The sequence below is a fragment of the Plecotus auritus genome (assembly GCF_963455305.1).
Source record: "Plecotus auritus genome assembly, chromosome: 12".
Classification (NCBI taxonomy): domain Eukaryota; kingdom Metazoa; phylum Chordata; class Mammalia; order Chiroptera; family Vespertilionidae; genus Plecotus; species Plecotus auritus.
This window is the reverse complement of record NC_137778.1, coordinates 45,383,805-45,410,115: the sequence shown is the minus strand read 5'-3', so window position 1 is coordinate 45,410,115 and position 26,311 is coordinate 45,383,805. Positions and strand designations below refer to the sequence as shown.

At 46.3% G+C, this 26,311-nt stretch overlaps 2 protein-coding genes across 6 annotated transcripts; one reads left to right on the top strand and one right to left on the bottom strand.

Moving 5' to 3' along the window:
• Positions 1-10,173: 10,173 nt before the first annotated feature.
• ZNF184 (zinc finger protein 184) lies at positions 10,174-24,512 on the top strand. 5 transcript variants are annotated; one of them, XM_080649412.1, is made up of 6 exons: positions 10,174-10,578; positions 10,827-10,969; positions 15,988-16,055; positions 16,887-17,013; positions 17,373-17,468; positions 21,927-24,512. In XM_080649412.1, exons 2-6 carry the CDS (start codon positions 10,963-10,965, stop codon positions 23,867-23,869), a joined length of 2,241 nt encoding a protein of 746 aa, XP_080505538.1. In that variant the 5' UTR covers positions 10,174-10,578; positions 10,827-10,962; the 3' UTR covers positions 23,870-24,512. The 5 variants fall into 5 exon arrangements, with proteins under 5 accessions (XP_080505538.1, XP_080505536.1, XP_080505540.1 ...); XM_080649410.1 differs by having other exon boundaries at positions 17,370-17,468; XM_080649414.1 differs by having other exon boundaries at positions 10,174-10,319; positions 17,336-17,468; positions 21,927-24,273.
• Positions 15,080-15,650, bottom strand: LOC308237441 (ATP synthase subunit d, mitochondrial-like). Its single transcript, XM_080648123.1, has one exon. The coding sequence runs from the start codon at positions 15,626-15,628 to the stop codon at positions 15,143-15,145; it is 486 nt and encodes a 161-aa protein (XP_080504249.1). The 5' UTR covers positions 15,629-15,650; the 3' UTR covers positions 15,080-15,142.
• Positions 24,513-26,311: the final 1,799 nt, after the last annotated feature.

The window sequence follows — 26,311 nt, the reverse complement described above, 5'->3', positions numbered from 1 at the left end:
CTTATCGCCTCACGTATGTATTCCCCTTCATAATCGGAGAACATCTTTCCTGCTCCCGTGCTTGTGCACCTGTAGTCGTGGCCGAGTGGTTAAGGCGATGGACTAGAAATCCATTGGGGTTTCCCCGCGCAGGTTCGAATCCTGCCGACTACGTCTGAAGCTCTACTTTATGCTAAGCTCCGCAGTCCCCAGAGAGACACTCCACTCCCTCTTACCCAACCACAGCGGGCCGGGGGTCGCTTACCCAAACCCCACACTCCTCCCTTCCCTCCCACAGACTGCCCACAAAGAGGGTTGTTTGCTCAAGGGGCAGGGTTCAAAGCTGCCTCCACGTTTCTCTCTCCCAAACCTTGCTCAAACTAAGCTATCTCAAAAAGAGGCAGTTTGGTGGAGCATAGTAACTCTGTCGCAAAATGGGAGGTATTTTTGTTTTAAAATGTATCATAGTGTTAAATTGGGAATAGGAACTTAGGAAAAGTTTTTAATGATGATGAAGAGACCAAGATCTCTCAGAAGTAAAGAATATAATAGAAGGGAAAAGCAGTTAATAGATTATTGGAAGATAAAATTTAGAGAGAAAAAACCCACCTAGAAACACATCAAAGGTGGAAAATAGTAGTGAAAAGAAAGGCGAACCACTAGTTGAGGAGATTCAATGTCTTCTGATGACTGGCAGTTCCAGAAGGAGTCAGGAGGGGCATTTTATTTTTTTAAAATATATTTTATTGATTTTTTACAGAGAGGAAGGGAGAGGGATAGAGAGAAACATCGTTGAGAGAGAAACATCGATCAGCTGCCTCCTGCACACCCCCTAATGGGGATGTGCCTGCAACCAAGGTACATGCCTTTGACCAGAATCGAACCCGGGACCCTTCAGTCCACAGGCAGACGCCCCCTGAGCCAAACCGGTTAGGACGGGCATTTCATTTTTTAAAAGTACAAGAAAAATTCTCAGGACTGCAGGATTTGATGATCCAGATGGATCCCTTAGACATATTAGAAAATATTTCCCTACTTCAAAGTCTTGAAGATATTCCCCTGTGTTGTTTCTAGAAGCTTGCTTTATTTATCTATCTTTCTAGTTGTCTATCTTCTACATTCAAATCTACAGACTACCTGGAAGTGGCTTTGTGGATAATGTCAAAGGGGTCAATTTAATTTTCTCCCCTCTGGCTATACTCATTTGATCATTTCCCCAACCCTTATATGCCAGTTTATGCAAAGACTATTCATTCTCACTATTTCTAAAGTGCTCCCTTGGTTAGGGTATGGAGTATAGGGGTCTCCGTCCAAATTCTATTTAGTGGCATTGTCTGTCCATGGACCATGGACCATTGTCTTAATTATGCTGTATTCATTTCTTTAGTGTTTGGTAAAGTCAGTCCTCTGTTTTTGCTTTCCTTTTTAAAGATAACTTGGGCTATTTTGGCCGCTTTCACTTTAATATTATATTTTAGTCAATTTGTCAATTTGAAAAAAAAGACACCTGATGGTATTGTTACTAAAAATGCACTGACTCTATAGACCAATGTGGGGTAGAGTTGAGATCTTTACAGCACGGAGTGCTCCAATCCAGGTTATTTCTAGGAACTTTATGTTTAATATAGCATTTCCTGGCACATTTACTTGAATTTTCTTACTGCATGTGGCTGCTTTAATTATTTTTTTTATATTGATGGGAATGTAAAATGGCTTAAAAGAGAACCTGGTTGAATCCACTGGACCTGGCCTAGACCTAACTCTGGTCTCTCCAAACTGCATGGTCAGGAGCCCACATCACATAACCACTTGGAGATGGGAGAGACAAGGACAACTGGTTTGACTGGAACCTCAGCTTCGGGCGTGGGTGCAACTTTGCCTCCTAACAGACAATACCAAGGTTAACGAATCACGCAGCCAGGATGTAAAGATCATGCTTCTGCAGCAGCTTTATGCCCGATTTACCGGAGTGACTTCGTTTCCTGTTATCCCTACAACCAGGCTACACGATTGAAGGAAGAAACACAAATGTGGGGGTTTCTTTGGCTGCGGCAGAGCCTTCGATGAGTTTGCGAATTCCCTGGAATTGTTTGCCTCGCCTGGGTTCAGCTTGGGTGAGAGAGTGCCTAAGTGTCCAGTCCATGTGCCAGGGGGTGGTAAACCCTCACAGGCTGTAGAAATCTATCTACCCCAGTACCTTCACAGTCCACTAAAGGGACAAGGGAGAAATTGCCAGCTGTTTTCTTGTTTTGAGAAATGCCTAAAATGCCTTTCCATGGCCATGAGGCCGAGGCACGTCCTTTTTAACTAATACAAGCAGCTTCCCTACGTGGGCTCAGCAGCTCACGACAGCCAGGGGTCGCCCACATATTGAGGGCAGCCCCACCACAGGGCCTTTGTGTTTTGTGTGTGTGTTCACACGCCAACGCTGGCACACACACCCCTCGAAGTCAGTGCATAGAGGCTTGTCTCAGCCACAGTTCTAAGTCCCTCACAGAACTTACCCTTCCTCTTCTCTTTCACATCTTACTATCTTGTTGCCGCCCGAGGTAAACCACTTCATTTTCTATGACCACCGGGATCCATAGGCTGCGCTACATTGTACATATAGCAGGTCCTGGGCCAGCTCTTTCTGCAGAGTAGCACCAGCACTTCCTGTGCAGATCAGCAATTTCCATTTCTATCCGTGTTTTAGCTTCCCATCTTATCCATGTGGTTAGACGGCCAGAAAGTCGCGTTTTGCCCAACATCCCCCGGATGGGTTTTGTTGTAGGGCCGTGTTTCCGCACTTGCTGCCCAGTGGACACTAATCGGTTCAGGGGTAGGGAGGGTGCCTTCGTCTTGCTTACCGTCGTGTCTCCAGCACCTCACCCTCCACAGGAGTGCCATCAGCTAACACACGAGCCGAAGAAGGCGCTCTCTAATGACTTTCCCACAAAAGGGACTTTGAAATGTTAGGCTTGTTTCAGTTCCAGTTTCTCCTCCTCCCAGTTCCTTCCTCCTGCTCTTCGGGTTTATACACCCTTTGTAGACCAAGGAGGGACTACCCAGAGGGCACCAGCTGTCACCCACCTGAGAGGACGCTTGTTTCCTAAAGAGCAGGGTCTGCCTCTGTATTTGGCGGGCGCTGCCTCTACCCTCCCTGTAAAATCACGGCCTTTGGCCCTTCTCGCTCCGCGCTCCCGAGGTGCAGGGTGGCATTTTCTTCGGGCGCTGGAGATCGTACGCGTGCAGTTGTGTTGGGTGAACACAACCCAGAGTCTGGAACAAGGTCCCAGCCCTTAGCAGGTGCGTGTTGGAAGGGTTGTGCATGGAATAGATGTTTTGCAGGTTCCTTGTGTTTATTTGTTCGTTTTTTAATCGCCGAGACACCTGGAAGGAGAGGTGTGTCTCTTTTGCACGTTTGCTCCTCCAGGTGAGCAGGGGGGTTCGGTCCTGCGGTCCCTGTGGGCCAGCGCCCAGAGCGCGTGGGCGGTCAGGGCGGCGGCTCAGGGCGCAGTGCGCGCGCGGGTGTCTGTTCAGCCTGCGGGCCCTGCGCCGCCTCGCTGAGTGCCGGGGTCGCTCCCACGGGGTGCGAGTCGTTACGCAGCCCAGAGGGATGCCTGCACACCCGCCGTGAACCCCACCAGCACAGACTCCCACGCGCGGCTCTGGGCTGAGAGCTGCGCCGCGGAGTGTCCTGAGTGCGCACGGGAGCGGAGACCTGGGCGAAGGGGGCGGACTCTGCAGGGCTGCGGTCGCATGGACCCCGAAAATCCCGCCCTGGAAACTTGCTCTGTAACTGGGTCCCGGGGAAGGTCTCTGCGCAGCAGCCGTGAGGACGGCTGCAGGGCCGGTGGGAGCGCGCACTGGGCACCTGCCTCCCGGTGGAGGTCAGCAGGATGACCTTGAAATGCCGCGGCTCGGTCACGCTCCTCACCCAGCGCTACAGGTGACACAATTCAGACTCTTTCAAGCACAGTTCTCCCATTTTCTCTCAAACACACTCCTTTTGCAAGTTTTACTCCGTGGATTTGCCAGAAACCGACCCATGAATGCTTGTTTCCTCACAGGAGACGGGCCTGATAAGTATGTAATTTAGGTGGAGAAAAATAGCTCAGAGCTGAAATCGAGCAGAGCTGCAGATAAGAGATGTGAAATCTCGAAGTTCATAGTTTATTTGTCTATTTAGGAACTAAAAATACGAATTTCACCAAGTTTTCAAGCATTAAATCATATAATCAACATAGCACCCCCGGTTTCACCACTCAGGGGTGCAATAGCTAAGAAATACGCACGCATTTTTTTTTTTTTTAATGAAGAAAGCAAGGACTAGGACCACTAAGTTTCCCAGTTAATTATGGGTGGAGGGTAGAATTCATTGTTCGGGTACTCAGCAAAAAATAAGATAAGATAAAGAAAATCTCATGATTTTCTTTGAAAGAGCGTCGTGAATGGATGTAGACAAAGAACTTTAACAGATAAAGCTGTCAGTAGAATGACGTGTCTCATCATAGACAATTACAGGAAAAGCAGACACAGGAGAGGTTCCATGGTGTAATGGTTAGCACTCTGGACTCTGAATCCAGCGATCCGAGTTCAAATCTCGGTGGAACCTGTTTACCGCTTTTTTTTTTTTTTTCCTCCAAGGAAAACACCACCTAAATGACCAAATTCAGTTTTGACCCTGACATCACCTGTGGCTTCGTGAAGTCTCAGCACACCTGCATCTGCGAGGATACAGGAGCAGAATTCCACTCTGGGTTAATAAAATTTACTTTATAAGGAAAACGCATCATGACGTCCGAGTAAGAAACGTTGTCAGCAAACACACTTTCTGGTAGAATATCCGACCTCTTTTGAAGAGAGCTGAAGCTGGGTGAGGCTTCTTAGGCTTATGAGCCAGAGATCTCACGTGTCGCTGTGGCCGTTGGTTAAAATACGAACTAGAACCCGTTGGGGTCTCCCCGCACAGGTGTGAATCCTGCTGACGATGGAAGAGAAAACATCTCCATGTGTTACATACAGGAGAACCAGCGGTCTGTGTCTCCCTGAAAGGAAAACTCACCAGTCTGGTTCTTCCTGATGTTAGTGAAAGACTCATTACTTTTTAAAAAGGAGTTAGACCACAGTCCTAAGGGTGTTTCCTTTCCCCCAAGGGAGCCCAGGCTTTGGCGATGCCTTTATGGTTCCTGCAGTCAAGACCCTGCGTTGAAGGCAGCCTTTCCTAAAGAAAGCAGTGTTTGCTCTCCAAGGAGTCGGCCCCTGCGACAAGCTCGTAGAAAGGGAAATCCCAGGAAATGGGATTTGGACCATCTACGGTGAAAACCGAGACTCAGAGCTGTGGTCCTCAAGCTGTGAATCCAAACTGGGTATTCATAAGCAAATCACTACACAGTTCGAGAAAGTAGGGAAAGGCACTTTACTTGTTTGTCACCCAAAGAGTCCATGAAGCCCTGCCAGGCTGGCTTTTCCTGGGGTCCAGGATGGTGGTGGAGAGGGACCAAAAATGAGGTGAGGTTTTTACTTATTCTGGGCACAGAGTTCAGTCCCCAAACCCTAGTGCATGATTAACAAGTGTGGGTTAATGTGTTAAAGGAGTACCAACCCCGGTGAGTTTCTTCCTGGGAATTCCGGGAGGATTCGGTCTCTCTCTGCTGTGGCAGCTTCGCATTCAGCTTCTTCTTTTTCATGTTTGAAGTCTGCTAGACACGTCATGCTCCTCCCCATTTCTGAGAGCAGCTGCGTGCCTTCTTCCTTGATTAACCTGATCAGTTTACCCAAGGGCTTAGACATTTAATTTTTTCCCACATAAAATTTCATCTTTGTAAGCAATCTCTATGTTATGTGTCCATTCTAAAGTATTAAACCAGCCATTTTCTTCACTCTTTCCTTCCCTAAGATTTTTTGGGGTAATATTTGCTGACCTGTCTCCTTCTTCCCCTCCCATCCTCTCCTTCCTCTCTCTGCTCCAGCATCTCCCAGTGGAACGCTTTCTCCTCCGTGCTCCTTGCTCCAGGACAAGGTGAAATCACATCAGTCCACTGTCTGCCCCCACCCACCCACGGAGATTCCCTTTATTCCAGGTTCTTCTCGGACCTCCCCCTTCACAGTGCACCCGGACTCGTCCGCTTTAAGGACTAGACCGCCCAGCAGCGGAGGAATATGCCCATGGTCATTCACGGTCATGTTTCTCTGACTCATTCAGCAAACAGGCAGTTGAGACGGAAGATAGAGACTGGGGAGCATCTTCCTTTCTTCTGTGAACTTTGAACTCAGCTGGAGCCCCCCAAACGGGGTCACCCGGTCTCCTTCCCTTTGACTAGGTCTCCGCGGGTCTTGGAAAAGCGTGGGGAGAAAACCCAGCAGATGATGGTCTTGATCCATTGACCTCTGGGCTGTGGGCCCAGCACGCTTCCGCTGCACGGACTCAGCTCACACCTGCAAAACAGCTAGAATTTTCCATCCTGATTCCTTCCAGTCTGATGGCCTCTGACCTCACGTTCGGAGAGGCCTCCCTTTCAGGTGGCCTTTGTCCGTGTCTCTGATTCTCTCTCCTTATAAGGACACTGCCATTAGATTTATAGACCAACCTAACCCAGTAGGACTTCACCTTGATTACATAGGCAAAGACTTTTCAAATAAACTCACATCCAGTTTGAGCCATGATAAATAGTGTTGTCCAAACTATTCTTGTACATCATCCTAGGGCAGTGGTCGGCAAACCGTGGCTCGCGAGCCACATGCGGCTCTTTGGCCCCTTGAGTGTGGCTCTTCCACAAAATACCATGGCCTGGGCGAGTCTATTTTGAAGAAGTGGCGTTAGAAGAAGTTTAAGTTTAAATAATTTGGCTCTCCAAAGAAATTTTAATCGTTGTCCTGTGGATATTTGGCTCTGTGGACGAATGAGTTTGCCGACCACTGCCCTAGGGTGTGACGTCTAGGAGGATGGATGACTTCAACACCTACGTGAAGGCTTCTTGACTTTCTTGGCATTTTGCCCCAGCAGCTCTTTGTGCAAGTGCAAATGAGAGGCAGGTGCCAGACAACCATATTCTAACCAATTCCCAGTGAGTCTGCTAAGTCTCCTGCCTTTTATTTATTTTAAAAAAATATTTCAGAGAGGAAGAGAATCACTGGTCGGCTGCCTCCTGCATGCCCCCCACTGGTAATCGAGCCTACAACCATGTGCCCTTGACCAGAATCGAACCTGGGACCCTTCAGTCCGCAGGCGGATACTCTATCCATTGAGCCAAACCGGCCAGGGCGCCTTCTTCCTTTTAAACCCAGGTTCTCCTCTGAGCCTTAACGTGGCTGTAGTTGGGATACCTTTGGATGGCACTGGAGTGTTTCTCTGCACGTGCAGCTCGGAGCCCAGCGCCAGGAGGCAAAGAAGTGACAGCTGCACCGCCAGAATCTGAGAAACCCAGAGTGGGTTCTGTGGCTTTCGTGTTAAAGAAAGGTGGAAGGCAGTACTTGGTCCTAAGGGGCATGATTGCTGGCAAGTGTGAAACCGTGACTGAATGCACAAAACAGGTCCTGGGGGACCAGGGGGAAGGGGCGGGGCCACTTGCCAGGGGAAAAGGACCACGTAGTCGGCAGGATTCGAACCTGCGCGGGGAGACCCCAATGGATTTCTAGTCCATCGCCTTAACCACTCGGCCACGACTACAAGCCTCTGAGAGCTTTTCTTCAGATTATAGACAACAAAGAACACGAACAAGAGTAACCACTTGCTTTTGTCGATTTGTATCCCATATACAAACAGGCTTGGTAAGATGAACGCAGACCTTTAGATGAAATGATTGTTGTCCATCATTTATACACATCAGTTTTTTATTTTCGTCAAACATAAATGATCCCCTCCCCCCAAGTCATTTGGAACCCTAGCTTTGCTTGAAGTTAGATACCAAATAAAATAAAATAAAATAAAATAAATAAAACTTTTGTATTTAATAAAACCTGCAAAATAGAAAGCAGTTCGTGATGTGTTGGAACTAAAATTATTAACTGGTTGTTTGTGTTAGGGTAACAATTAACAAGGACTGGATTTAGCTGCAACTCTGTTTTACTGGGTGGGGAAAAAAAACCCACAACACATGGCAGAATGGATTTTGGTACAGGAAGAGAGTCAGGCTTGAGTTGCAGGAAACAAAAAATAGTTATTATTTTAGCCCTAAACTGGAAACAAACCAAATGTCCATCAACAGTAGAGAAAATTGTGGTTTTTTTTTTTTCATACAGTAGAATACACACCTCAAAGAGGGAAGAAACTGTAAGTATACACAACCATATGGATAAAATCTCAAAAACTGATAAAAAGCCAGACACAGAAGAATACATACTATAGTGCATTCCGTTTTTTGAAAGCTTGAAAACAGGTGAAACTAACCTATGGTGTTAGAAATCAGAAGAATTATTGCCCTTTAGGTACAGGCTGAGAGGCCCCACTACCCTCGGGATTCTGGTAACGATTTTGGTTCTCACATTGAGTGCTAGGTACAAGGGTGTGTTTGCTTTGTGTAAATATAGTCATTCACCTTCATGTGCTTTTCTTTGGGTATCTGTTAAACTTCAGTAAATATTTTCCTTTTTTAAAAATCCATCAGTAATACTTTTGCTGTCACTGAAAGGTACATTATACATGAACTAGAGGCCCGGTGCATGACATTCGTGCACTGGGGGGTGGTCCCTCAGCCCGGCCTGTGCCCTTTTCAGTCCAGGAGCCCTCAGGGGATGTCCAACTGACGGCTTAGGCCCACTCCCACCACTGCTGCTGTGCTCCCCAGCCTTTATCTATTAATGTTAAAAAGAGAAACATGGATTTGTTGTTCTACTTATTATGCATTCATTCATTGGTTGATTGATGTTTCTTAAACTCAGAAAACTGCTCACCTCTTTGTGAGGGAGTCTATTGTTAGAGAGACTGAAAGTGAGAGTTTGGGACCCAATTACTAAATTGAAGTCCTCGCTTCCCCAGTTACTGGCTATGCGGCCTCGGGCAGGTTATTCCACTTACCTGTGCCTCCGTGTCCTTTGTTGTAAAGCAGAAACAATAATACAGAGATAACTTCATTAGGTTGTTTCAAGAATTAAATAAACAGATGGAATGCACTCTGCCTGGCACACACAGAGTTAAATGATAGCTGACTTCACGGGGTCTCTTCCTGGTGGCCAACTGTCCACACCTTGGTGCTCCTTCCTGTCCTTTATCATCCATCGTTTTCTTTCCATTCATGGAAGAGCTTTAAAAGAATATCCCACACACAACTGATTCACTTTGCCACAGCATCAGTTCTTCTCCAGTATAACTTTATGTTGCTGCATTTTAAATGTTTGCTATGTCTGTATTCCTTTTCACTTCGTGTCTTTTTATTTCAAGTGTTCTCTCACAGCTTTCTTTCGAGTTTCATTTATGCCATGTTTTCTTGCAATCTCTTGAGAATACCAAATTGTTTCTTTACATTTTCTAGTTCCTACAGATCCCCCCTCCCCCCCCCCGCCCCCGCCCGGAAATCTACTCTTAAGAGACTTCTAGATATTGTTTCCTTTCCTTGACTGCAACTTTGTGTCCATTTACTATTAGGATCTCCGAGTTAAATTCTGTCAACCAGCAGGTTGGTTGAGTCACTTGATTTTGGCCCCTGTCCAAGTGCTGTGGACGCAGACAAGCGCAGTGCAATGAGTAGGCCACGTATTTAAAAATACAAAAACCTACTGACGTCCCACTGCACTGCAGTCGGGCCAAACACGGTGACGCCGCCTCCCGATTCCTTCAGCATTTTAAAAAATATGGGTTACGACACATTTGGGAGTCATAAAAGCAAGAGTGGGTCAGGTCCAGACTTTTTAAACAAAGGAATAGAACACTGAACAGAGTGCAGGACAGGTCATAAAAGTACTTAATGCACGGCGAAATGTTTTCTTTTTAAAATTATATGCGTGAAAATGTGTATTCCTTATGATCTGTCCGATCCACAAACTCCAGAGTCCGAGCTCCAATGCACACCTCCACCTGAACGGTTCAGGGCAAATGATAGGCAGGCGGGCGGGACGGGGTCTTAACCAGGTGGCGAGGCTACTGGGAAATGGGTCAGTGCGCGGAGCATCCTGGGGATCGTAGTCCTGCGCCAGCGCGTGGAGCATTCTGGAAATCGTAGTCCAATGTGTCCACCAGCGCTTGAACGCACCCTCGAACGGGGGCGGGCTCTCTCCAGACGACCGGAAGTGGCCGTTGGAGCCACTGTAGACCGGGACGGAGGTAGGCGCTGGGCAAATCTAGCCGCTCCAGGTTTGGGAATCCTCCCGGCGCTTCTGAACCAGCGATCGGAGCTGTGGGATCGCTTTGGAGGAAAGCGCAGGTATCACCATGGCAACCGCCAGCTCTCCGGACGCGTGACGTCACCCTGCTCGCCTTGCTTGGACAGGCCTCAGCGGAGGGAGCTGGGGAGTCCTGGAAGGGGGCGCCCCACGCCGCCTTCAGCTTCAGCTTCAGCTTGAGCGCGGGCGGTTCCGCCCTGATCCCGCGGACGGCTTTGTTCTTTTGTTCCGCTCGGGGAGGAAGCACGGAGCTGGGCCCCACCCCGCTGGGCCACCTGCCAGCTTTCTGCCCCGCAACAGGTGTGTGTTCCCAATCCCAGCCCGCGGGGTCCGAAGGTAAGGGGAGTCCTGGGGGCGCCTCTGGCCAGATTCCCGGGGAGGCACCGAGGGTGTTCTTAGTCCTGGGCTGCACCTGCGTACCGAGCTGCCTGCTTTGCTCAGCGGGAGTGCCCTGCCGGCACTTCCCTTTCCAAGGACCTCCTGGCCACTACGCAAAACTCGGGGGTTTGACTGTGACGCATGCCGCTGACCCTCCCCGTGTCTCCCAGGCCAGCCATTCTGAGCGCATGTGAAGGTTCAGAGTTCTGTCTGGACATCTGAGCCCCAGACGGAGGACCCACTGGAGGGACACTGCTTGGGAAACCCTGGCGACCGGGTTCCAGAGGAACGGGATGAGCTCCTGAGATGGAAGGTAGTGGGGACCACGGAGGGGGGCAGGGAGCGTGATAATGGAGGCAAAAGAACAGTCATAACTTGAAGATCGAATACTCGTTCAGTACTTGTCAGCTGGAAGAGGCAGAAGGAGGAAACCTTATCCTATCAATAAAGAGGGAATATGCTAATTGACCATCACTTCGTCACAAAGATGGCTGCACCCACAGCTGAGGCCAAGTTCCCCTAAGGAGCCTTAAAGAGCAATCAGCAGGGACCTGAGGCTACGCCCTCCCCCTCCTGGGGCTTGACAAGGGTCCTCAGGCTGTGCTCCCCCCTCTGGGGTCAGGCTGGGGGACCTCAGGCCCAACCCCCTGCCCCAGTGCCAGGCCAGGGGACCTGAGGCCATGCCCCCCACCCAGCAGGGCTTGATGGGGGACCTCAAGGTGGGCTTCCGTCCTGGTGCTGGGCAAGGGACCTGAGGCCGGCAGGGCTTGACAAGGGTGGGACTGGGCGGGTCTGGATCTAGCCCAATGGGGGGGTGGGCAGCTGGGTCTGGGTCTCATGCGATTTTGAGGTGCATGTGGGTGGGCAGGGACTTGACTCTGGGTCCTGTGGTGTGCCCCAGAATCTGACAGGAGGAAGGTTTTCATATACATTTTACTAATTTTCTTTCATCTCTGACATTTCTATTATAGAAAAAGGGCAAATAGCAATATTAAATTAATTAATCCCCTTTTAATGTGCATGAATTTCGTACACCGGGTCACTAGTATTTAAGAATCAAGGAAAGAGAGTGATTTACACTGCAGGGAGAGACTTGGAGGAAGAGTTGGGGATTGGGGAATGGGGAATGACAAGGAGGAATGATGCAGAATGTCTGTGATCCTCACATGACATATTTATTAAATACTAGAAGCCCGATGCACGAAATTCGTGCAAGGGTAGGCCTTCTTTCCCCGGCTGCCGGCACCGGCTTCCCTCTGGCACCCAGGACCAGGCTTCCCTCACAGCCCCAGCTTTGTCCAGAAACTCCTCCGGAAGGATGTCAGGTCTAATTAGCATATTACGCTTTCATTATTATAGGTCAGAATGGTAATCTTGAAGTCAGAAAAAAAATCTTGGCAATCATTCTTTCAGTGCAAGAAACCATTTTTTAACAAATTGTTGGGAGATGGCCATCCGGGCCGATGCCTGTAGGAGTGTGGCATTAAACTCTCCATTTTGTGTGGACTTTTCCCTCATCTCTCTTTTTTAATCCCTTATGTTAGACAGAAGTGCCTGTTCCTTCCCTTCTGCATTGATCTTAGTTCTTGGAGTCCCCAAAGCCAAACCTGTTTTCACGCTCACACTGCTCCTTCACATACGTCAAATCAGCTGTTAGAACTCCTGTTCACAAATTCTTTCTAAGCAGAATAGCCTCCGTTCCTTTGATGCTTGTTCATGTGATACTAGAGGCCCAGTGCACAAAATTCATGCACTGGGGGGGGGGGGAGTTGTCCCTCAGCCCATCGTGCACCCTCTCCAATCTGGGACCCCTTGGGGGATGTCTGGCAGTCGGACATCCCTCTCACAATCCGGGACTGCTGGCTCCCAACCGCTCGCCTGCCTGCCAGCCTGATCACCCGCTAACCACTCCCTTGCTGGCCCAGTTGCCCCCAACTGCCCGCCCCTGCTGGCCCGATTGCCCCCAACTGCCCTTCCCTGCTGGCCCGGTCGCCCCCAGCTGCCCTCCCCTGGAGGCCTGGGCCCCCCCAACTGCCCTCCCCTGCTGGCCTGATCACCCACAACTACCCTCCCCTACCGGCCATCTTGTGGCAGCCATCTTTGACCACATGGGGGTGACCATCTTGTGCGATAGCATGAGGGTCAATTTGCATATTGCCTTTTTATTATATAGGATATCAAGATCTCTTCTCTGAAACTCTAATGCAGTGACAGCAAGCTTCTTAAAAATGAGCCCTAGCTAGTTTGGCTCAGTGGATAGAGTGTCAGCCTGTGGACTGGAGGGTCCCCCAGGTTCAATTCTAGTCAAGGGCACATGCCTGGGTTGCTTCTCGATCCCCAGTAGGGGATGTGCAGGAGGCAGCCAGTCAATGATTCTCTCTCCTCATTGATGCTTCTATTTCCTTTCTCCCTTTCCTTTCCTCTCTGAAATCAATAAATATATATATATATATATTTAAAAAAATGAAACATAGTTCAGTGGATGTGCTTTCAAAAATACTAAAAGTATAATGTACTACTTTCAATTTGGATTATACTTCTGTGGTTTAGTATCAGATTGTATTTTAAAAATTAGCAATATTATGCTGTAAACCCTAGATCATTTTTACATAACTTACAGTGAACTTTGTGTAATAGAATTGTTTTTTTATCCCTAATGCCAGGACTTCACATTTATGATTATTTAATATTTTGGCCAAGAGCTCCAGCTTGTCCAAATAGTTAAGAATCTTAATTTAGTTACTCATTGTTTTAACTCTTTTTTCCAACTTTATGTAACTAGCAGATTTATTGCATATTCCTTCTATTTCTTCCTACATGTCACCAAGCAGGTCAGGATAAGCAAAGAGCTCTGTGACATGTCCCTTTAGACTTCCCTCTGCATTGTCACTGTCTTTACATTCTTTAGGTATGGCTATGCAGTCAGGTTTGGTTTAACCTATTATTATAGTCATTTTCTTGCATTTCTTTAATATCATTAGAAGTCTTAACATTATTTATATTATTTATGTAGGTTGAGCTATACCTTATATTTGTCTCAATTCTTTGTCTCAATTCTTTATATATATAAATAATTTCAGAGAGGACGGGAGAAGGAGAGAGAAGCATCAATGATGAGGATCATTGAGCAGCTGCCTCCTCCACGCCCCCTGCATGGAGCTGCTATGTCTCCTGGACTTGGTAGAGTGGCCTTGGTAGTAGGTGTCCTGTAGGGCCCAGTAGGTCAGCCTCCTCAGTCACCTGAGCTGGGCACTCTAGGTGCTCCCCTGGGTGGGCTGTGTGCACAGTCTTGTAGTTGAGCCTTGATTGCTGTTGGTGTCACTGGGAGGAATTGACCTGCAAGCCAGTTGGCAATGAGGACCAGCTGTGCCTACAGTGGGAGAGCTGCTGTGCAGGAAACACCCTTATGGGGCAGGACTTGCTTCAGTGGGGCTTTGGTGCTCACCGGGTCTGCCCCTTGAGTGTGTCGCTTGTGGACGTGTAGAGTTGTAATCTGCTATGGTCTGAAGCTGTCCACTGGTTCTGGGGCCTCCCTGGAGGTGCAAAGTCAGTCACCGCCTGGGGCCACCCAGCAGGAGCCCCAGAGAGATCACCAGGTGGGTGCTATTTGTTTTGGGCTTAGAAGTGCCCAGGTGAGGCCCAGCTGTGAAGCAAGGCAGGCTGGTGCTTGGGCCTCTTATTGATAGATTTGGCATATGCTCATGCCAGCTGCTGCTTGTTTAAGAGATGTTTTAAAAGTCTGAAGCCTGAGCCAGGACAGGCCATTCATATGGAAAAGGCACTGCAAACAGCTTGGGTGGGGCTGCAAATTGGATGGGGCGGGGTCTCAGGGAATCACCAGGGTAGAGTGAATAGTGTGCACCATGCTGATGGAAACTCAGCTATGGCTGCCAGTCAGCTCTGCAGTGGGGGAGGTCCCAGCACAGGAACAGTGACCCCTGCGAGCACTGCCATCTGGGAGAAAGCGGCCCCCGAGTCCCTGCCCTGATGCCAGCAGTTGTATTGACCACGTCCATTTAGCTTTAGACATTCTTGTAAGGAGTGTAAGTAGTATACACCGCTCTGACATTTAATTTGCATTAATAGCAAAGTTTCAAAAGGCCTGTGAAGACCTTTGGAAAGTAGTCTGATTATTCATATATATATATTATATATATTTTATTAATTTTTTTTCAGAGAGGAAGGGAGAAGGATAGAGAGTTAGAAACATCGATGAGAGAGAAACATCAATCAGCTGCCTCCTGCACACCCCCTACTGGGGATGTGCCTGCAACCAAGGTACATGCCCTTGACTGGAATCGAACCTGGGACCCTTAGTGCCCAGGTCGACGCTCTATCCACTGAGCCAAACCAGTCAGGGCTATTCATATTTTTTTATTTATTTTATTTTTTTATTTTTTATTTATTTATTTTTTTTTGCCATCTGATTATTTTTAATGTCCAGAGTTCATCATACAAGGACCACAGCTTCCTCTCAGACTCAGATTTACAAACTCTCTATTGGCTTGTGAGGCCAGTAGGGATACTTCTTCTTGTCTAATTTGGTTTCTGGGAAGGCTTCATTCAAATCCTCAAGGGTCATCTGGTCAAATGGAATTATGTTCTTTATCTTCTCCAGCTCTTTCTCGTATTGCTCAATCCTGGACTTTGAGAGAGACACAAACTCAGCACAAATTTTCACATCTTCTTTTTCTTCAGCATCCACCAGGGCACTGTACTTATCCTCTGGCACAGGCACCTTCAGGGCATTAAACTTCTTCTCGAAGTCATCTACTAAGCCGGCCTTGGCTACATTGGCCTTGTAGTAAGCCCAGTCAATAGCAGGTGGTTTCTCAGGTAGAGTAGCCAACCTGGAGCTGAGGGTCTCATTCCAGGATTTCAGGGTGTTAGCAATGGCCTTCTGGTTTCGGGGTATGATCTCCCCAAAAGCTACCCAGTCAATGGTTTTTAGAGCAAGTTTTCGCCCAGCCATCTTGAGATTCTTCACCGACCCCGGCCGCTATTCATATTTTTTAAATAACAGAGGAAGCAGTAGAAATATTTTGCCTCACTTAACAGGAACATAGATTGAGTTGTATGATCCATATGGCTGTAAGTATCTAGAGACAAAATCGTTAATCTTAAAGTAATGATTTACCTTCTCAAGCTACCAATGAGAGTATCAGGGCCCTAGTCAGCAATTATCTTGATTCTTCTTTGGATTCTGTGAATTTGAATTAAAGGAAATGGCACAATTTCTGTTATTTTCAAATAGAAAAATAAGTGGACTTTACAAATTGCTGGGGGCAGCTATGATGGACAGGATTCACTGGTTTCTTCTTCCTCACCTAGATCTGCCCTCTCCAGTATCTGCCCTTTTCCAAGGGGGACATACTGTACTTCCATCAGCCACGTTTCAGGTAAGTTGGGATTTCCTGAATTGCCATTTCAGCCCTTAGAGTGGGATCATATATTCTTTTGCTGTGGGGGGTATATTTATTAACCAATGTTGTGTTTTATTCTGGGCTACCATCTGATGTTCTTCCTAGTTCTGCCTCTCCAGCTTAACTAATGCATTTACCACTTGTTTATTAGTAGTTTGGCATGCTTCATTGTGGCGAGTAAATATTTAAAAGGCAAAATGAATGCTGTGGAAAATAGAGAATGAATAAGATGTAGGTGGGTATTTGGACAAATAAGGTCGGAGAATGGAGGTAGATTCTGAGTATGGATAAAGATTATGAACAAAAGTTAACAGATAAGAATTAGCTGGTGTTATACAGGATTCATAAAAAACTGGAGGAGATGATTTATTTTGGCAAACAGTAAACAAATGGTTGAACAAGGTTGGAATATGAAAGGTCATGAATGTCTAGATAAGAAGTTGAAAGCTTTATTTTATAGATCATTTGTGAACCATTAATTGTTTTGTTTTTTTTACCCTGACCAGAGGATATATTTTACTGAATTTAGGGAGAAAAAGGAACATCTATGTGAGAGAAACATCAATTGGTTGCCTTCCATACATGCCCCAACCAGGGATGGAATCTGCAACGTGGTTATGTGTCCTGACCGGGAATAGAACTCCCAACCTTTTGGTTTATGTTTTCTTATTCATTTTACAAAGGAGGAAATATCAGAATCATTTCTCAGAGAGCCCATGGCTTGCCTTACTCTGTCAGTATTGCTAACTTTACCCCTTTCCTAGGTAAATGCTTTGTGGCCCAGCGGAAATGTGTTTGGTATTTCAGGAATCAGTGACCTTCAAGGATGTGGTGGTGGACTTTACCCAGGAAGAATGGAAACAGCTGGATCCTGTACAGAGAGATTTATTCAGGGATGTGACATTGGAAAATTATACACACCTGGTCTCTATAGGTAAGGATGATGTCTCTGAGTTACTATCTGGGGGTATAAAGGAGGAAGGGGTTATCTTGTACTTAGGTGAATTTTGCCTTTAAGTTAAGGAACCAAGGATTCCTAATTTTGAAAGGCTTTGAACAGCTTTCTCTCTCCTAGCAAGTAGGACAGACTAATAATTTTTCTGAACCCAAATCAGTTCCCAGATTATACCGTGTCAGGGAATTTGTGACTGACGCTTGATATACCTTCATTCCTGTCGGATCGGTCCTGTGTGTCCTTTCCTCGTGACACAAAGCGGTGAGAAGGACTTCTGACTCGGCACTTTCCCTTACTGCAGACAGGCACCTGTCTTCTGTTTTCTTCCTCATGAGCAGGACTCCAGGTTTCCAAACCTGCTGTGATTTCCCAGTTGGAGCAAGGGACGGAGCCGTGGACTGTGGAGCCAGGCATTCCAGTGGGTGGCTCTCGAGGTAAGTAAGGGTCCTGGAGAGGAATGTCATAACCCAACCACCAGCCTGACAAGAGGATTTCATGTCTGAAATGTGGATGTACTTGCTTCTTGTGGAGAAATGGGATGCCACCTGGACTCCCTTATGCTTTGTCAAGACACTATCTCAACACATATTCTATTTTTATACTCCTCAGAGAGGGTACCCTTCCTGCCTTTTTTTTTTTAATCTTTTTTTTAAAATATATTTTATTGATTTTTTACAGAGAGGAAGGGAGAGGGATAGAGAGAAACATCGATCAGCTGCCTCCTGCACACCTCCTACTGGAGACGTGCCCGCAACCAATGTACATGGCCTTGACCGGAATCGAACCTGGGACCTTTCCGTCCGCAGGCCGACGCTCTATCCACTGAGCCACACCGGTTTCAGCCTTTGTTTTTGTACAGGTAACCTCTTAACTAGTTCTGGATTCCATCTTTTCCCATCTCCTTTGGGAACCTCAGTTCATAACCATCACTTCACTTTCCAGCCCTTACAGTTTTCTTTGGGGTTACTGGCTGTATCATTGGTACCTTCAATCAGAAGAAGGTAACCTTAAGTTCCAAGTGCTTTCATTCAACATGGTTAATCTACTTGGCTACCAGCCAGTCTGCTCCCCTGCTTTCCCATCCACACTCTGCAATAGTGATGAATACCTTTCTTAATATCAGCTTCTGATTCTGTCACTTTACCAGACTGTCCTTGAAATTATACTTTCTTATAAAGCATTAATTCCCAAACTGCACAGAGAGACCTCTTCAAAGACCAGATCCTGGAAAATGTACAAACTTAGTCACTCTAGGTAAGGGAGAACACCAGAGAGAATGAGGCAGGGGTGGGGGTTCTTTTTGTTGTTGTTAATCTTTATTGTTGAAAGTATTACAAATGTCCTCTTTCCCCTCATTCACGTGTCCCCCACCCCAGGCCTTTCCCACACTATTGTCTGTGTCCATGGGTTGCGCATATATGCATACACGTTCTTTGGGAGCTTACTCTCTTCCCACCCACCCACCAGAGGTTCTTTTTTATGGAGGAAAAAAATCATGCCATGTTCAAATTTGGAAAGTGCTGATTAGCTTAAATTTTAGCAAGTTAATTACTGGAGGACCATTCATATAGTTTTAAAATATGCAGCTGGGCATTATGAATTTCCAACAGAGTTGCATAGAATATAACATTTCTCCTCCCCCAGTCATGAATCCTTTTCCACACTGCAACTTTATAAACTTTATATTAGAATATGGTTTCATGGAATGCAATTTAGAAAACACATATTTTTAAATAAGAGACTTATTAACTTTTGTGTTGTTTTTTTTGTCTTTGGTGTGTGTATTCAAAAAAATTTTTTCCTGTCATTTATGCTCCCTGTACTCTCCTCCACTTCTACCCAATCCCCTTCTTCCAAGTTTTTTTTTTTTTTAAATATATTTTATTGATTTTTTACAGAGAGGAAGGGAGAAGGATAGAGAGTTAGAAACATCGATGAGAGAGAAACATCGATCAGCTGCCTCCTGCACACCCCCTACTGGGGATGTGCCCGCAACCAAGGTACATGCCCTTGACCGGAATCGAACCTAGGACCCTTCAATCCACAGGCCGATGCTCTATCCACTGAGCCAAACCGGTTTCAGCTCCAAGTTTTATTATGAATTAAAAACAAAGTCTTTAGCCCTAGCTGGTTTGGCTCAGTGGATAGAGCGTCGGGCCTGCAGACTGAAGGGTCCCGGGTTTGATTCTGGTCAAGGGCACATGCCCCGGTTGCAGGCTCAATCCCAATCCCTAGTAGGGGGCATGCAGGAGGCAGCTAATCAATGATTCTCTCTCATTGATGTTTTATCTCTCTCAACCTCACTCTTCCTCTCTGAAATCATTAAAAAATATTTTTTAAAAAGTCTTTAAAAATCCCAACTTGAGCACATATAGAACAATTTAAAAATACTTTAAAAGGTATTGAAAAAAGTCCTAGTGTTTTTTTAATGCTTTAGTCATTACCAAAAGGGGATTATATTTAGGTAAAAAAATAATACACGCATGTTGCACACAGATAATGTAGATAATTCCGGTGGGCAGAAGACAATCCCTTGGAGTATTTAGTTCCAGTCTCTTGTTCACTGTTTGTTGCTGGAAGTGAGCCACTGACGACAGTCTTGGCAAGCTTGCCCCTGGTCCTGCCCTCTTCAGCATTTGGGCAGACTTATCCTTAGCTGGTGACTTGGATGCTTTCATGTCTACAACTTGGTTTATAGTTCTGCAGGCATCTGTACAGCTAATTGAAGTTGTGATGGTACCTGCACGGAGGCGGGCACTGGCCCTAGGCCCTGTCTGCATGGCTTTTCTTACCCTCTTTCTTGACGTCCTTTCTAGGCTGCCTCGTGACCTGGCGCCTGCAGAGTCATGATCATACTCTGATCAGTGTAGTCTTTCTCACTGGCCCATGGTGTTCCTTAGCTGCTGGTTGTCAACACCCTCAATGATCACTCCGTGCCCACAGGCTTTCCATGTGGTGAAGTGGAAATGGCTTTGTGCAATCCCTGTGGTGCTGTTCAGTCTGGCCTTCTGGGACTTTCTCCAGTCCTTCATTCCTATCCCACCCCTGATATTCTGGTAACTGTTGCTTATGTAGAATCATGGCCGTGTGGATAGCATAGGTCACAGTTTGTTGTCTTCAACTGGAATTCCAGCCAGGGCTGGAGATCAGCCGCTTCCTCCGCCTGGGCCTCTTCTCCTTCAGTAGCATCAGATGCCATGGTCTCCAGTCCTTCACTGTGAAGTACTTCTAGGAGGTGAGGTCAGCTTCATGGCCATCTGCTGTACAAATATCTTTCTTAGTGTCACCTCCGTTGATGGCTGTTTCCCAAAGCCTGAGTTGCTCTGATTGTTCGGTCCCTGCTTGGGAAGCTGTTCTGAACCTGCTGCTGTCACATAGGCGGCACCACGCCCCACGGTGCCAGGTGTGGTCGGCCTCACTGCTTGAGCTTGCAGGGATGACAGTGATAGTCAGTGGCTGGGCTGGCAGCTCGGGTTCAGCCTGCTATACCCTCGTGTTACCAGATTTTTTAAACACAGCCTCTTTTTAAAATCTTATTGGTATTAGAGAGAGAGGAAGGGAGCGAGAGAAACATGGGTGTGAGAATATCAATCGGCTGCTTCCTACACTCCCACTACTGGGGGTTGAGCCTGCAACCTGGGCATGTGCCCTGACTGGAATCAAACTGGTGACCTCTAGGTGCATGAGACAATGCTTGACCAACTGAGCCACTCGGGTCAGGGCCAACACAGTCTTTATTCTTGACTGAACCGGCTAACATTGACTGCCCTGCTGCATTTACGTGTCATCTTTCTTTTCTGGGGACTTGACAAACACACCCTAACCCCCAGAGTAGAACGTACAGTAGTGTAACTACTTCCTGATAATGTACTTCTCTTTTTGTTTCATCTGTTGTTTTATTTGCTAATAAACTGCCTTCTTTCATTAGTATATTTTATTCATCCCGTTACCCTACACACTCACCTGTGTTCTTTTCTTACATACATATGGCTTCAGCTATTGTTTTCCTTTATTTTTTGAGTTGATTTTTCCTAACCTATATTTCAATATTTTGGTTATTCTGCTTCTTTTGGTGTCTTCCACCCCTACAAATACTATAGTCTCCATTTCTGTTCGTAATTCTCAGAACACCTCGAGTCAAACTATTGTCCTTCCCTCCCCCTTAAATTATTTCCTCTACTATTTACAACTTTCCCATTTTTAGCAGTGAAATGACTGTTACTTCGGTGTTCCAGGCCAGAATCCATGCAGCCTAAGCCAGGTCTTTTTTATTTGTTCTGTCTTGACATCAGAGTTCTTAGATTTCTGTGTTGTTGTTCATTGGTGAGAAATCTCATTTCAGACTACCTCCTCTTAATCTATGTGGTCTCTTCTTAGTCATCTCTCTGTCACTCATTAAATTAACAATTTCCTTAAATGGAGTTTACTTATGAGTTCTTAGAGATGATATATAAAACTGAATTACCCCTAGCTGGTTTGGCTCAGTGGATAGAGCGTTGGCCTGCAAACTGAAAGGTCCCAGGTTCGATGTGCCCAGGTTGTGGGCTCGATCCCCAGTGGGGGACTTGCAGGAGGCAGCCAATCCATGATTCTCTCTCATCATAGATTTTTCTCTCTCCCTTTCTCTCTTCATTCCTCTCTGATATCAATAAAAATATATTTTTTAAAAAACTGAATTAGATATTGGCTTACTATTTTTATATTTTATTTATATATCATTCTTAGCTCCTTCCAAATTTCTCCTCAAATAATAGGGCTATTTTTGAAAATCCTCAGAATATCCTGAGGGCTTTAAATTTAATTTCATTAGGTCATTTCCAAAATAGCAGTTTATGTACTGTTTGTTTTTTACCCCTCTATTCAGAGAATACTGGCATTATTTTTTCTTTCAGACTGGGAAACAAGACCAGAAAATAACTTATCAGTCCCAGAGCCATCTCCAGAGGCAGTAGTAGAAAAATACAAAAGTGATGAGTCTTGGAGTTCTAACTCCTCAGAAGCATGGTTATCTAAAGAAAGTCTAGAGAGGCAGCAGGCAAATGAACAGACATTGCCAAAGCAAATAAAAATAACCGAGAAAACAATACCACATTTGGAGAAAGACCATGTAAATCATGACTTTGAAAAAAGCAGCAATATTAGTTCAAACCTAGTACCACAACAGGACGTATCTCCAAAAGAGACTGCTACTAAAACAAGCATCAAACAGAATTTAAAACCAGTTAAAAAAGAGAAATCTTGTAAGTGCAATGAGTGTGGGAAAGCTTTTAGTTATTGTTCGGCGCTTATTCGCCATCAGAGAACACATACTGGAGAAAAACCTTACAAGTGCAATGAATGCGAGAAAGCCTTTAGCAGGAGCGAAAACCTTATAAACCATCAAAGAATTCATACTGGAGATAAACCATATAAATGTGACCAATGTGGAAAAGGCTTCATTGAGGGCCCATCTCTTACTCAACATCAAAGAATTCATACGGGAGAAAAACCCTATAAATGTGATGAATGTGGGAAAGCCTTTAGTCAGAGGACCCATCTGGTTCAGCATCATAGAATTCATACTGGTGAGAAACCATATACTTGTAATGAATGTGGAAAAGCCTTTAGCCAGAGAGGCCACTTTATGGAACATCAGAAAATCCATACAGGAGAAAAACCATTTAAATGTGCTGAGTGTGATAAAACCTTCACAAGGAGCACTCACCTTACTCAGCATCAAAAAATCCATACTGGAGAGAAAACCTATAAGTGTAATGAATGTGGGAAGGCCTTCAATGGGCCCTCAACATTTATCCGTCATCATATGATTCACACTGGTGAGAAACCATACGAATGCAATGAATGTGGGAAAGCCTTCAGTCAGCACTCAAACCTCACTCAACATCAGAAAACGCACACTGGGGAGAAACCTTACGATTGTGCTGAGTGTGGAAAGTCCTTTAGTTACTGGTCATCCTTGGCTCAACATCTGAAAATTCATACTGGAGAAAAACCTTACAAATGCACTGAATGTGGGAAGGCCTTCAGTTACTGCTCATCCCTTACCCAGCACCGCCGAATCCACACCAGAGAGAAGCCTTTTGAATGCAGTGAATGCGGGAAGGCTTTCAGTTACCTCTCAAACCTCAATCAGCATCAGAAGACTCATACCCAAGAGAAAGCTTACGAATGTAAGGAATGTGGGAAAGCCTTTATTCGGAGTTCATCTCTTGCTAAACACGAAAGAATTCATACTGGTGAGAAACCCTATCAGTGTCATGAATGTGGGAAAACCTTTAGTTACGGCTCATCCCTTATTCAGCATAGGAAAATACACACTGGAGAAAGACCATACAAGTGCAATGAATGTGGGAGAGCCTTCAACCAGAACATACACCTGACTCAGCATAAGAGAATTCACACGGGAGCAAAGCCTTATGAGTGTGGTGAGTGTGGCAAAGCCTTTCGACATTGTTCATCTCTTGCTCAGCATCAAAAAACTCACACAGAAGAAAAGCCCTACCAGTGTAATAAATGTGAAAAGGCGTTTAGCCAGAGCTCCCATCTGACTCAGCATGAAAGAATCCACACTGGAGAGAAGCCGTATAAGTGTAACGAATGTGACAAAGCCTTCAGCCGGAGCACTCACCTGACTGAGCATCAGAACACTCACACTGGGGAGAAGCCGTACAACTGTAATGAGTGCAGGAAGACTTTCAGCCAGAGCACCTGCCTCATTCAGCATCAGAGAGTTCACTCGGGAGAGAAACCTTTTGGGTGTAGTGACTGTGGAAAAGCCTTCAGGCATCGTTCTGCTCTCAACAAACATCAGAGGCTGCACCCTGGCTGTGACTGACTTTGTCCTTTGTTAAGTACTGAAGAACCAGAATGGACTGAGAAACTGCTTACCTCGTTGTAACTTTTTACTGTCACACTGTGGAATGGAAAGTGCATTGGGCTCAAGTAATCAATTGTGTTAAGCAACTTTGTAACATTAGAAAATTCCACTGCTTCAAGCCTCATTTTCCTCTGTGAAATGAGGGATTTGGAGAAGATGATTTCAAAGGTTGTTTGGAGGTTTATATTCAGTCTACTCATAATGTATTCTTGAATAGGATTACTATACAACAGATTTTGCTGTGTTGCATCTAGAATATATTTGTGCATGTTTTGCTAAGAGAAAGCATTTACACTTCAGCAGCTAGGTATCTATTGTGCTCCTGTTCTAATGCATTTAAATTGAGTAACTGGTTCCTATTTAATAAAAAGAATTATAAAATACCCTCATGTTCATAATTCAGTACAGTAGCATGTAATAGCACAAGTATTGAACTTTCCTATTGTTTTCTAGTATGTTTTAACATTCTAATTTATTATAACTCTAGAGATTCTCTTCTACAGCTGAAACCAGAGTTACCTGACCTTAGTGACATAGTGGAATCGCTTCAGGAACTATGCACTATTGCTAAATCATGCCTGGTATACAGCTTCATAGTTTAAATTACAAAGAAGAAAAAATTCAAATGTTGGGCCACAGGTTATATTAAAGTTCTTTTAAGTCCTCAAAAGGTATGGACTTGGTGTCTTGATGACCCACCAGCCCCTTTTCTTAAATTATTTCAATCTCTGATTTCCATCTCCATTTCCTTTCACAGGAAAAATTTAAAAGACAACATGTGTTGGGAGAGTAAAGACAAAAGATGTTATAAAGATGACTTTGATAGGATGTAAAAGTTAAATTAATCACCAGCTGCCCCTCTACCTCCCAAAACTGCACAAAAAGCCATCAACTAGGAATTGGGGCAAAGGACTATTCCTCAACTACTCCAAGCTCACGTTTACACTATTTCAGACACCTAGGGTTCATAACTATAGTCCTTTTTCTTTCATTGTTACAAAATTTTAATGCGAGATGCTCTGGTTAGTTTGCAAGAACAACTGATTCATACCAGGAAAGACAGAATCACTAGCAGAATTTAACACAAACCTCTGCATAGAAATGGGGTTGGAAAGTGAGTATCGTGGTTAGCAAGCACAGCCAGCGATGCACTTTCTTCACTAAAACCAGGAACGAACTAGAATTCAGGTCTCCAAACTGCTGTATCAGAAAGCTTAAGCATTGTGAGAGATGGTGAGCGCGTCCTCAGTGTCCTGTATCCAAACGCTTTCACGAAGGAAGACATCAGCGCATCCGGGGAGGGAAAGCGCGCTCCCTGCTGCTCCCGTGGTCTCGGTGCGACCGGCTCGCTGCTCCGCCGCCCGGCTTTGTCCAGCGTTACACGGGGTTCACACCTCCTCAGGAAGTCCGTCCACAGCCAGAGTCCACACGTGACAACTTAGTGAACTAACATCTGAAAAGGAAAAGAAACAGCGGCGGGTGCGTGGTGGGCAGGGCCCCCTCACTGCGCAGCTGCGCACCGGGTGTCACTGCCGGGCGGAGCAGGCGACCCGCCGAGCGACGGGTGGGGGGCGGGCTCGCAGCCCTGCGCGTGGAGCCCCCCAGCCAGATGCCGGCCCTCCGGGCTCTTTGGGGCATCGGGCTTCATGGAGGCCCCGAGCCTCGCAAAGAATGGGGTTCGGGGCGGCTGGTGGTTCCACCCCTCGACTCCTGGGAGCTGCCACCCGTGAGAAGGGCGCGCGCGAGGCGGCCTTGGCTAGGGGGCCCGAGAAGGGCCAGACGCGCCCTCAGCACGCGGGGTCCGGCCCTGGTGCGCAGCCTCCCCGACCCGCAGTGAGAGCCCCTCTCCCTCCCGCAGGGCCTCGCCAAGCGCCTGGCCCTGCGCTCCGGGCATCATCGTGGAGACATCAGGCGGCTGCAGAGCCGCAGTGAGATTTTCTTCTTAAAGCAAAGCTGACAGCCCACCCTCTCCCTCCCTGATTCCTTCTGACCGCACCTCTTCACGGGAAGTCCTTACTGTTAGGAGAGCATTACTTTTCTTTTTAAAAAAACATTTTTAAAAATTGATTTCAGAAAGGAAGTGAGAGAGAGAGAGGAGCCTCAATGAGAGAGAATAGTGGACCAGCTGCCTCCTGCATGCCCCACACTGGGGATCGAGCCCACAACCCCCGGCATGTGCCCTGATGGGGAATCCAACTGTGACCTCTTGGTTCAGAGGTCAATGTCAACCCTGAGCCAGTGGGCTGGCCATACTTTTCCTAAAAATGGACATTCCCCTTCCAAATGCAACGTAGGCTCTTGCATCTCTACTGAGTAACCGGAGGGCGGACCATGACTCATCCTGACCTTGATCTTCTAGCCAAGTCCTCTGGTGCCCACGCGGACATTTCAGCTTGCCTA

What these genes read in the sequence shown, in the direction of transcription:
- LOC308237441 (XM_080648123.1), bottom strand. Translation starts at nt 15,628, where the DNA reads ATGGCTGGGCGAAAACTTGCTCTAAAAACCATTGACTGGGTAGCTTTT.
- ZNF184 (XM_080649410.1), top strand. An exon ending in TTCCATCAGCCACGTTTCAG is followed by an intron (nt 16,056 to 16,886) that starts GTAAGTTGGGAT and finishes TTGGTATTTCAG; the next exon opens with GAATCAGTGACCTTCAAGGA. An exon ending in TACACACCTGGTCTCTATAG is followed by an intron (nt 17,014 to 17,369) that starts GTAAGGATGATG and finishes CTTCCTCATGAG; the next exon opens with CAGGACTCCAGGTTTCCAAA.